This window comes from Vombatus ursinus, unplaced genomic scaffold (assembly GCF_900497805.2).
Source record: "Vombatus ursinus unplaced genomic scaffold, bare-nosed wombat genome assembly UNPS02012901.1, whole genome shotgun sequence".
NCBI lineage: Eukaryota > Metazoa > Chordata > Mammalia > Diprotodontia > Vombatidae > Vombatus > Vombatus ursinus.
The window spans coordinates 3,456,935-3,469,152 of NW_020952679.1; the positions used below are offsets into that span (position 1 = coordinate 3,456,935).

General features: G+C 53.6%; 1 protein-coding gene across 1 annotated transcript; it reads right to left on the bottom strand.

Moving 5' to 3' along the window:
• Positions 1-7,113: 7,113 nt before the first annotated feature.
• GBX2 (gastrulation brain homeobox 2) lies at positions 7,114-10,723 on the bottom strand. Its single transcript, XM_027858308.1, is given in 7 exon segments — positions 7,114-7,670; positions 9,150-9,801; positions 9,803-9,844; positions 9,846-9,974; positions 9,976-10,349; positions 10,413-10,503; positions 10,580-10,723. Coding segments are annotated over 7 exon segments (1,989 nt in total).
• Positions 10,724-12,218: the final 1,495 nt, after the last annotated feature.

A 12,218-nucleotide genomic window follows, 5' to 3' on the forward strand; every position in this document is an offset into this window, starting at 1 on the left:
ACCCTGAGCCAGTTCCTCTGGTAGTCAGACACAGAAGGAGGTAGACTCTACTAGCCTCCAAACTGGGGATGGCCTCAACCTGACTGGAATGAGAGAAGTCCCACTACACCCTTGAGGAAAGTATGGCCCCTGAGCCTGCTGGCCTCCCCAGAAGTCAGAGCAAAATTGTGATGTGTGGCATCTCCCCAACTGGCCACTAGGAGGCCTGGAAATGCAGCTGCCTCCTGTAGAAACCAAGAGAGCCAAACAGGTGACTAGGATGGGGAGCTGAGGGCCAACATGAGAGTGAGGAATGTTGCCTGGGGAGAGAGCCTCAGAGCCTGCCAGGGCCTGCAAGCCAAGAGTGAGCAAAAGAAGCTTATTTGGCCCCAGGCTCTTTTATTGGCTCCCGAGTGGGTGTTGCACCATTGGCTTTTTTTTTTTTTTTTTTTACCAAATCTGTGATAAGGCCCAGAAAGTCAGATGAGGGGAAGGAAAGGAGGAAGGAAGGAAGGAAGGAAGGAAGGAAGGAAGGAAGGAAGGAAGGTGGGAGTATGAAAGGGAGGGATGGAGAGAGGGAGGGAGGAGAGAAGGGATGGAGGAGAGAAGAAGGAAAGGAAAGAAGGAAGGAAGGAAGGAAAAATGAAGGAAGGAAAGAAGGGAGGGAGGAAGGAAGGGACAGAGGATGGGGGGAGGGATGGAGGAAGGGAGGAGAGAAGGGAAGGAAGGGAGGAGAGAAGGGAAGGAAGGGAGGAGAGAAGGAAGGAAGGGAGTGAGGGAAGAGAGAAGGGAAGGAAGGGAGGAGAGAAGGAAGGAAGGGATGGAGGGAGGAAAGAAGGATGGAAGGAAGGAAGGAAGGAAAGAAGGGAGGGAGGAAGGAAGGGAGGGAGGGATAGAGAGGGAAAGGAAGAGAGAAAAGAAGTGAGGGAGAGAGGGAGGAATAGAAGCCACTGAAGAAGGAAAGCACAGTAGCTTCCAGCCCCCACCACTTTTCTGGATGGCTAAAAGAGGCAATCCATTTCCATGATAAAATCTACCACGCCTAGGAGTTGAGCCCATACATATGGTGTTGCTTTCGTGAATCGGTACTGGGGCTCTTTGGTGCTTGAGTGGCATGGTTTGCACTCACGTTCAGTTACCCAGCTCATCTTTCTCTCTTTAGCACTGTCAGGGCCAGCTCGAAGATGGATACAGCCCTCTTCCCCTAGCCTGTGCCTGGCCATACAGAAAACACAAGCAGGGGTGGGGGTGACCCTTCTCCTCATTGGGTGGCTGGAAAGTGACAATTATGTCTACTCTTGTCCCCCGGTTAGAAAAAGGAGGAAAGTGGACAGACTTCAGCCCTGCCTTGCCCAGCCTGCTGTGCCAAAGGTGCTGGGGGGTGGGGTGGGTGGGGAGGAGACTGTGCAGCGGCTCATAATTCGTGTCCAGCAAAACTCTAGATGGAAAACTTCTAGACTGTCAGGTTCTTGCAGCGTCCTCAGAGAAGAAGGTCAAAAAAAGTACCAAGCACTGGCCAGATGACTGCCAAGAGGCTCCTGGAGCCCACTCAGTCCTTGCTAATCCCCAAGGAGGGAATTTTTGTTTTTGTGTGTGTGTGTGTGTGTGTGTGTGTGTGTGTGTGTATGAAGAGCCCAAGTCAGACTGCCTCGTGAACTTTCTTTCTGCTTTGAATACAAGTGACTCTCTCTGTCGTCTCTGTATCTCTCTCTCTCTCTCTCTCTCTCTCTCTCTCTCTCACACACACACACACACACACACACACACAACTTTATGTGAGTTCACAGAGTTCTGTACCGGATGGGCTCCATTAGAAACCAAGCCCCGGGTGACTCCACTGGGGGGCGTGGAGAGGGAGGGAGTGGTCAGTTCCAAGTGGCTTTTCTTTGCCGAAACTCCAGGACGCTATCGTCACCTGGGCTCCAAAAATCCTTGCGTTCTTGTAGGACTAAGTGGTCATATTTTAAGAAACAGGACCGAAAGGACGAGTGGAAAAGAAGGAAGGAAGGAAAAAAGGAAGGAAGGAAAAATGAAGAGATGAGGAAAGAAGACAAGAGATGGATGAAAGGGAGAGGGAGAGAAGAGAGGGAAAGAAAAAAGAAAGGAAAAATGAAGGAAAGGATGGATGGAAGGAAAAGCTGAGGAAGTAAAGGAAGGTGAAACAAGGAATGGAAGAAAAGAATGGAGAAAGAAAGGGAAATGAAGGAAAGGAAGGAAAGCAAGAAGGAAGGGAGGAAGGAAGGAAGGAAGGAAGGCAGGAAGGAAGTAAGGAAGGAAGGAAGGAAGGAAGGAAGGAAGGAAGGAAGGAAGGAAGGAAGGAAGGATGGATCTGAGAGATCTAGGTGGGCAAAGAGAGCTCTTTCCGGACCTAGAGTGGAATCTGTTTCCCTTGGGTGGGTGGAGAAGGAGTGGGGAAGGGCTGGCAGGGGGGGGGAGGAGACTACGTGTGCAAGGGTCCCTCCTTCCTATGGTCCCCGGCAGAGAGAACAATGTGCTAGAGGCTCATTGCCCCTGCTGGCTGGAGGTGGGGGTGGGGAGGAGATGGAGGTGGGGCGGAGGCTCTACTTGTGTGAGGGGGAGGGGGGGGTCAGGCACGGGGGCAGATGCTGGTTGGGGGCCTCCAGGAAAGGCTGGAGGCCTGTAGAGCTGAGCTTGGGGATGGACCCTCAGCCTAACTACTAGATCGACTCCTTGGACCCAGGTCCGTGTTGTTACCCTGGCATTGTAATGATTTGATCTGCAGATGTAAGTGGAATTTATTGTAACAACAAATATAGTGATGTCAAAACCCAACCTTGGATTAAACCCGGCAGCCAAAGGGGAAGTGTATTAATTTCCAGCCGCCTCGCAGGCCAGTGCCTATTAGACGGAGCTATTCTTCAGGCCCCCCCATCAGAATTAATCATTGGGAGTTAATTTGAAGCTCAGACAAGTTGCTGTTAATTTAGTGCAGGGAGGACGGGACGAAATAAAAAGCTGAGGTGCTGGCCAGGCCTCGTGGGTCTCATTAATCAGCCAGCTGAGACGGCCTGGCTTGATTACAATTTGCAAAAAAATTCATTAGAGCCTGGGCGATTGACAATTTTTCTCTCTGCCTGTGATCTGACTCATTAGGCAGCCAAATGAAAGCCGTGATGATGGTGATGATGACAGCCATCAAGCCCTCTCCCTTGTTTATCTTCTCCCTTCCGCCTCTTCCTGGCTCAGTGGTCTCCACTTCTGGGCACTCTGGGCCTCTCTTGGTGATCCTTCTGTCTCCCTCTCTCTGAGGGACGGGGAGGGCGTGGGGGAGGGCGAAAGAGAGGGGGGAAAAAACCTAATTAGCAAATACCATCGGTGAGTATTTGGGAGATAGTTGGGTTCCATTGAAGCACTCCGGGATCTCTAACCGCCCCCCCCCCTTAATTCCTGATGGGAGGATGACAGTTAGATTTCCTTTCCCACTTGGGGGTAGAGAGGGTGAGGAAGGATCTCGGTACTCTGGGAAGTCCCTTGACTTTCGACTTATGGCCGCTGTCTGTCTTCCCTAGATAGAGAAAGGAGTCCCTCTCTGTGCTACAGAGAATAAATAGAGCTGAAGGCCTCTGTCCCTTATTTTTGGCGCTATCGCTGTGCGTGTCCCTCCAAGCCACTAAACTCGGAGGGCTGTAAAAATCACGACGAAATGTTTCCTGGCTCTTCCCTGTAGCCAACCTGCCCGGCCCACAAGTCGATGCAAGCATACAGTAAGTTAGAAACTTGCTTGGCTCCGCGGGGGAATGGGAAGGATAGTCCAAAAACTCGAACCCTAGGAAATTAGGTTGGAATCTGAGGGGGCTTTGCACCTGTCCTCGAGCGAGGTAAGGGGGTATCTGGTTCCCCTTGAGTCAGGCGCCGTTCCCGCCTCTCTGGATTGAGCAGCGGTTGTGCTCTGTTGTCCCGGGAGCTCGGGACGCTTTACCAAACCGGACGGTAGGTATGGCAGAAATCCCACCTGGGGTTGCTATCCAGCTCACGTTGTCGAAAATTCCCAGCCCACTCTGGATCGCCTCCCTCACTGAACCAGATCTGCCCGAGTCATCAAAGTGGTCTCCGCAACCTGGAGCCACAGCACAGAAAGAGAGCCCGAATCCCCAGTGCAGGGCAGCACACGAGCCTAAGCCAGCGAGTTTACAAACAAAAATCCTGCTCTTCTTTGTAAAAGAGGGTAAGGGGGAGAGAAGCATGCAAATCTTTGCCACCAACCAAATCCACGCGAGCGCTTGCTTCTCCACGCGCCTTTTTGAGGGCGTGCAGGTGGGTCTGGCTGGAAAGCCACGGTCGTGTACTTGTCATCAGATCTGAGCCGCGGGAGCTTTCTGAAAAGTCATGCTGAGACCGGGATTGTTTGCACCCTTCTTTCGTCTCTTCAAGGAGAGTGGAGGAGCTTGCGGGCGGTGGAGGGGAGAGGAAGCAAGCCCAGCTGTCCCACTCGTTCCCCCAGACTGGGGTTTCAGTTCAAACTGGAGAATGGGGGGGGGTGTTTAGAATTCATGTCTATATTTTATCACCCTTTAAAACAATACATGCCTGGGTCGTTTACTAGTCACTATAAATATTATGGCCCATTGTGTAAAAAGAAAAAAAATCAATTTTGAGCAGACTACTTAGTACTTCGATGCTTAGATTTACACTTGGAGCTGGGAACATCAGATGTTTTTTGAGTAAAACTAGAAGCCAGTCTCTCTCTACAAAGCCTCGTTTCTTCATCACTGAAAGGCAGCTCGGCTCCTAGCCCCAAGCCTTGTTTTTAAAAAAAAAAAAATGTAACTGATGTAAATTATGTCAATTTCAGTATCTGTCCAGGCTACATACATTTCAGTCCTATCCTGGGGCCGGTGCTTAGAGAAACAGACCGATGCTTGCTTGCTGTCTATGCAAAGCCTTACTCAACCCCTGTGCTTAAACACTGGGATTTCGGAACCAGTTATGGATTTTTCTCCCGGCTTTTGAAAAATCCTATTCTAGATGTTAGCTATTGGGAGGGTGGGGGCGCTTTTCATCGATTATTCTCCAGCTGAATTTTGTCTGTACACATAGGCAGTGCCTAATGAGGATCGGACATACAAACACAGCCTTGCACGGTTTTAAAACCTTGTCCAGTAACCTGGGTTCTGTAGCAGCAGTACCTGGACCTTGGCTTCTGACAAACAGTTAAATGTTTTCTGGAGAGAGAAGTGGGGAGCCCTGCCCCTTGCACTGAATAACTAATGCTTGTCCCTCTAAACTGTTTGTCAGCTAACAAGCTGGCTTGAGTGAAAGGGGAAAAGAGGGAGGTAATATAACTGGGGGATGGAGAGAAAGTGAAAGAGATAGAGAAAACAGTTCATTACAGGAATCTCTCAAGGCAAACATACGGAGAAAAAGTCAAAGGTATCTTTCCAAGATCTGGCATAAAAAGCCTGGCCTCCCCCTACAGCTTCATGCAATGCCCTGTTCAAACCCAGTCAGGGCCTTCCCTGCATATATTATAGGACAACCCCCAGACGCCCCACTCCCAGAGGGGGAGGTCTGGAGTGCGGAGGTGCAGGAAATAATCAGCTGGCATTTATAGCCTGCATCTGCCAAGGCTGAAAGCTTAGGGACCAGCCCAAGGGGTTAAACATTTTCCAAATCATCATCATTTAAAGGCTGCCAAACCCTCCTCCTACAACTTTGCTGAATCCATTACACAGGGAGAGAAAAAGGTAGGCACCTAGCAAAGGGTGGTTGAAGAACTGGTGGAAGGCACCGCCTTCTACACCAACAGGACCTCGGCCCCCTACCAAAATTAGATGCTTGGGTTGGGTTGCAGTTGGGTTGGCAACTACTTGAAGTCCAGACTGTAGGGGTTCCCGTTCTGCTTCAGTGCAGAGGGTGGGGGAGTTTATGGAGTCTAAGCAGAGTTCTAGTTTTAGGGCTAAAGGAGACAGCAGCTAGAGCTGATAGATATGGGATCCCATTTCCTTCCTTCTCCCCTCTCCTCTGTCCAAAGTTTTCCAATTTGCTTTGCTGTTCAACCCTATCCCAACTGAGACATGAAGGTTCCTAAGAGAAATTCTGTCTTTTTCTAAATGAATAATGTAATCAATTAAAGGCAGCTCCTTAAACCCTCCTTCCCCAAACTGCACCTTCAGGATACATTACCCAGTGATAAGTCCCAGGAGAAACCTGTAGGGGCTAAGGTGGGTTCCCCAGGGCCAAGCAAAGACTCAGATTCTGGAGAGACTCATCAGGTCCTGGATTATGTTCTTTTTTTTCCTTTTCTTTTTATTATTCACAAGACTGAGTTTGTTTAAATTCCATAACTTATAAGGAGATAAGCTACATTGAAATAAATTAAACACAATAGAGACCGACGTGCTTTCAAACATGGCTTAGTTAAGGATAGGCAACTCAGAGAGAGAATGCCAAGCCAGGAAAACAAAACAAACAACCAAAAAAAAAAAAAGGTTCACTTGGGCACCCTGAAAATGTCTGCCCCTCAGCCAACTCAGAGAGTCAAAAAAATAAAGGGGAAAACCCAAACACTTTTGTTTCCTTTTACCTTTGGAAAAGCAAGAAACAAAAATATATAAAATAAAAAGGTTGGCTTGTGCATACCGCAGGTTATCGGCTTGGTTCTTATCTTGTTTTCTTCTGGAATGTAAGACCTTAATGAACTGGGGGAGTTGGTCCCATTAGTTTAAAAAAAAAATCCTGCAGCTGAGATTCGGTATAGATAGATTAACTATATACAAAGTAAGATAGAATAATACTTAGTGCCTCTGTCCAGATTCCGATGTTTCCCTCATCCGAAAATAGTTTTTCAGCATTGTCTGAAATTAATATACTCTCAATTTGCTTGCTCTGTCCAACATTCACTTCTTTGTTTTTGTTCGTTTTGTTAAACGTTTTGTTTTTCAAACAGTTCTGAGAGTCGGGTAGGACTCTGCTATTCTTCAGCTCCTCCTTTGTCCCAGTGTGTGTGTGTGTGTGTGTGTGTGTGTGTGTGTGTGTGTGTGTGTGAGTGTGTCTGTGTGTATGTGTGTGTGTGTGTTCGCACGTGTGTGTTTGTGGGAGGTGAGGGTGGTCTTGCCTCTCCTGGCACCTGCTGGGGTTGGGCCTGGGGAAGTTGAGGAGGGGGCCCTTGGCCGCTCAGGGCCTGGCTTGCTCCAGCTGCTGGTGTTGACTTCTGATGGCAAAACGACTGACGTGCACCGGAATGGGGACGACGATCTTGGGGTTCCGAGAGGGCTCCCCGGTCTTGGAGTTGGCGTTGCCGGCTTTGACCCGTTTCCATTTCGCCCTGCGGTTTTGGAACCAAATTTTCACTTGAACCTCGCTGAGTTTGAGCGCGTGGGCAATCTGCGACCTCTCTGTCAGGGACAGATACTTCTTACAGTGGAATTCCTTCTCGAGCTCCAGAAGCTGCTCGCTGGTGAAGGCCGTCCGCCTGCGTCGGTTTTTGCCGGTGGAAGTGGTGCTGCTCGAGCTGCTGCTGCTGCTGCTGCTGCTACTGCTGCTGCTGCTGCTGCTCTGGGGATTCTCCTCCAGGGCCGTGGCCAAATCTTCCTCCTTGTGGGCTGCTTGGCTGGGGATGTTGTCGTCGGAGCTGTAGTCCAGGTCGCTGTCCATGGAGAAGCTCTCGTCTTTGCCTTTGGAGTCGTCTTCCCCTTTGGCCTCCTCTTTCCCTTGGCCTCTCATGGCCCCCACTGAAACCAAACCAGAGGGACAATTTGTTACGTTTCCCGGGTCACCCCTGCAAGGGGAAGGACTCTACGGGTTTTGACCCTTTCTTCAGGAGGACTTTTCTTTCCAGCGGTTATCTAATCTAATTACCTAGACTGGGCAGAAGGGTGACTGCCTAGGTGTCTGGGGGATTGTATGTGTGGCTGGCTGGGTCGCTTTTGGCTAGGTGTTTTTTGGAAGGACATACATAAGGGAACCCTGGGACAAGCCCAGAGAGAGTGGAATGGGATGGGCTTTGATTGCTCCGACCCCCAGTTCAGCCTGTCTCTGACCCTCCCACTGCTTCCAGATATCCTCCAGGTGAAGTTCCCATTTCGTCCTTTACCTGCACTCCCCCCACCCCACCCCCGCCCAAGAAAACCTTCTTTCGTTTGGAGGTTAGTGTAAACCCAGTCTCCTCCCTAGGCTTCGCTGAACCGAGGAGCCTGGGGTTTGCCTTCTTTGTCGTTGGGTTGAGAGGGTGCCAAACCCACCTGCTCCTGAATCCCCACATTGCCCTCGCAGTGGGACTGGAGGTAGGGAATGAACGGCTTCTCCCTTTCAGGAGGCCAGAGAAGGTTACTTCTTTCCTCCTTGAGGAATGTTATTGGATGCTCTGGTCAGACAGATGTGACTAATTGGGAGAAGTTGGGAGCTAGCAGCCCAGGTAGCCCGTTCACCTCGCTATCCTGGATGCCTCCCCTGCACCGTACCCTCAGGCAGCTCTCCAGGTGGCAGATCCCAGGAGAGACACTACTGGGAACTGCCAGGGCTGTGCGGGAGCCCTGGAGCTGTAGGCCAGCTCAAGCACCCTAACATGTCTGGGGCTCGCCTCCCTCTCTCTTCTGACCCCTTGCACCCTGTGGGGACTGGTGCAAGTCTGAACTGAGCTTCCAAAGTGGAAGGCTGTGATACCAGCCTCCCCCAGCCCATTCCTGGCTCCCTGGGGGCGCTGACCGATACACAACGTGCCGGCGGCTGCGGTGCTCGCCTTCCCCGGTAATGTGTGGACCGAAGTTGCCCACTCCTAGCCTCGGGTTTTCCCCCTACACCATGCCAGCTCTGCTTGGCCTCTCGGAGTTCCTTCCCTGGGTCTGGCGGCTCAGGCCCGCCGATGGAGAAGGAAGAGGTAGGCATGCCGGCTGGTGGATTGAGAGCGGGGCTAGGGTGGGGAGCAGGAGACGAAGGGCGAGGACTTTCTGAGGGGCTTGCCGAGGGGCTGCTCGCCAACCCTGCCTTGCCGTTTCTTCGGTCATTTCAGGGCCCGAAGAACTGTGTGACTGGGAACTTGGCCGATCCCGAGGCTTCCAAGGTTGCCCCCCTCCTCCCCGTTCTGCCCACCTCCTGCCGTGATCCTGTCCCCCTGCCTCGTCGTTCCCCCAGCCCAGACCCGTGCCCGTCCCCCTCGGGCTCCAAGCCTCTGATGTTCACTCAGGGAAAAGGAGACGATCAGGACCACTCACCGAGGGAAGCCTGCACCGCCTCGGAGGCCGAGAACGACAACAGCGAGGTTTCCTTGGCCAGGAAAGCTTTACCATCCTCCGACTCCGCCGGGATGCCGTCTGCCTTGTCGAAGTTGCCCTGCAGGGCCTGCGGCGCGAACTTGCGAGCCGCTTCCTGGTGCTGGGGTGAAGCCGAGAAGCTGCTGGGCAGAGTGGCCATGAGCGTGGAGGTGAGGGCCATGCCCTGTGCCAGGCTGGAGCAGAAGCCGGTGGGCAGGCTGGGAATTTGGTGGTGGGGGTGTGCGGGCGGCAAGGCCGGCTGCAGGGAGGCCTGCGGGAGCGTGGGGGGCGGCGGGGGCGGAGGGGGCAGCACCACCGGCCGGTAAGGCATGAACATGGGGTAGCCGGTGTACACGAAGTGTCCCGGACTGGGCTGAGGAGGGCTGCCGATCAGCGAGTCGATGCTGAAGGCAGTGCTGCTACCCAGGGGCCGCTGCATCATCATCAGGGAGGGCGGAAAGGCAGCGCTCATATACGCTCCCGGGGATGGGGATGGAGATGGAGTGGAAGAGAAGCAGCTGGCAGAGCCGCAGGCCGCCTCTGAGAAGCGCCCGCCAGCGGCCGGCCGACCCAGCCGGGGACCCTCCCCGCCCGCAGCCTCTTCCCGCCGCGCCCGCCGAGGCCAGCGGCGGCGGCGGCGGTAGCAGCGGCCCTGGACGCGCGTGAACGCCGGGGACAGCGGCGGGAAGGTATAGACTCGCCCGCAGCGCCCTTCGGACGGTCAGCACCCGGGCTGAGCCATGGGAGGGCGGCCTGAACAAGCAGGACAGCGCAGGGAGGCGCGGGGGGCAGCAGGCTCTCTCGGCTCCTCTGGGCGCCCGAAGGGTATGGACGGACGGGTGGGGGTGTGAAGGGAGGGCGGCCTGGCTCTGCCCGCGGGGCTCCCCGTGCCCTGGGCGCGCGGCTGGCCAGCGGGCTCCAGGAGAGCCTTCCGCGGCGCCGCTCTCCTGCTCTGGCGCCGGCCCTGGCCCTGGACGGCCTCTGCTGCTCCTGCGGCCGCCTCCGCTGCCGCTACGCGCCCTGCCTGGCCTGCTCCGACTGGCCCGGTGCCGGCGGCGCGGTGCGGTGCTGTCCCGTGCTGCCCTGCCCAGTCTAGCCGCCTGCGTGAGCCCAGCCCGCCGACGCCCCTCTGCCTCCCTCCCGCCCGGGTGCCGCCAGCACCTTTAAATCGCGCTCTGCCTCCTCATTCACATTTTGCCAGCTCGGGAACTGGGTCTGCCTCACGTGGGTGCCTGCGCCTCTCCCCACTGGTCAGAGGGGCTGAGGGGGGGCGGGAGGCCGAGCCTGGCTCCGCCCCTAGCCCGTCCTCATCTCTCTCCCCTCCCCGCCCCCCCCCAAACACAGCTCAGGGCAAAGGCAGAGCCAGAGATCTGAAGTGAGAGAAATCAAACCAGAGGAGGGAAGGAAAACAGCAGCGCATCCTGGGTTGCTGCAAACTCTTGCAGCCAGCTCCAGGAACACTTGCAGAGACAGGCCTGCTCCGCCCCGAGCATCGGCGCCCGCACACAAGCGCTCACTCGTTCCACACAGCGCATCCCAAACGCACGCCTGCGGTCATAGTCGAAGGTGTTGCAAAAAAAAATGTTTCCAACAGAAAAGCTCCCCGAACCCCGCACTGATAGGGGGCGAGCGCCCCGATTCCTTAATTAGCCCATTTCCTCTGTGTTCACGTGGAGGATTCACCAATGGGGAAAAGGTTGCTTGGACCTCAGGAGACCCTGTCTTCCCATCTCAGCCCTCGGTTAGTTACAGGAAGTCTCAACACCAGGACAAGAGGAGACAGTCCGTAAGGTTCTGGACACTCGCCCTCTCTATGCACTACTCGCAAACGCTGTGCATCTCCATCTACATATATTTTCTGCTTACATTCATTTCATGCATAGATGTGTGCAGCGTGTTCCACGATGCACCAATGCCTGGCTCGTTTTCTCTTCTACCCTGCCTGAAGGGTGCAGTAGGTCCGTGACTTTGCCTCCCCTAAGTCCCTCTCTCCCAGAGAGCGATCCGCTCGATCCCTCGATTTCCCTTCCTTTGAAAATCACTCCCCCCCCTCACCATTTGCACTCTTTGCTACAACCGCTCCCCCCCCCCACACACACATCCCATACCGGCCGCAAATGATTATGAAAATAAAGGGAGTCATCACTCAGCTTCGTCCTGGGGGGAGGTAGGAGGGGGTGCTGCAACCCCCTCTGCTGACGCTCCAACCTGAGCGCTGGTTGCTGATGAAAGCTTTATGGTGTTTGCGCAAATCCGCGCCCGTTTGGTAAATAGGCGCTAATTAAGCCCTGGCCGTGAGGCAGAAAGGTTCGCTCACGAAGGCGAAGCCTCTTGGAGAAAGGGAAGCAGCGACAGCCGCGGGGTGGGATCTCGGGGCCCCTGGCCGCCATTCTCCTGCAAGAAAGAGGCGTTTTATAATGATTTGATTACCGGACGACCCCACCCCCACTTCCCGAAATTTAAGGCCACCACAAATTGGGAGGGGGGAGGTATTCCATGAGCCAACAATTTCACCTCTAAAGTAAAAATCTCACGTCTCTCTCTCTCTCTCTCTCTCTCTCTCTCTCTCTCTCTCTCTCTCTCCTTCCTCTTCTCCCTTTTAAATTGCATCATTTCATGAAAATGGAAGAAAAACTGAAGCCCCTAATGACGAGTTACGTGGGAATGATAGAGGCCTCCCGAGATGTGTCTAGGAGCCGCTTCGAACTTCCCGGGTCTGCTAGTCTGGACACCCTCCCTTTCTCCTCCCACCCCCACCTCCCTTCCCCGCAGGCGTCCGGCAATTTTTCAGTAAGGAAGAGAGTAAACACACAGAGCAGATTGAGATGGGGGGGGGGGGAATGCGGATTATGTGTCCTTTACACGCACATGTAATGGGAAGATAAAGACAAATCGATATTCACGAACTCATCGATCTCGGTCTTTGAAAACCTCTTTTTTCTCTTTCTTTCTTTCTTTCTTTCTTTCTTTCTTTCTTTCTTTCTTTCTTTCTTTCTTTCTTTCTTTCTTTCTTTCTTCCTTCCTTCCTTC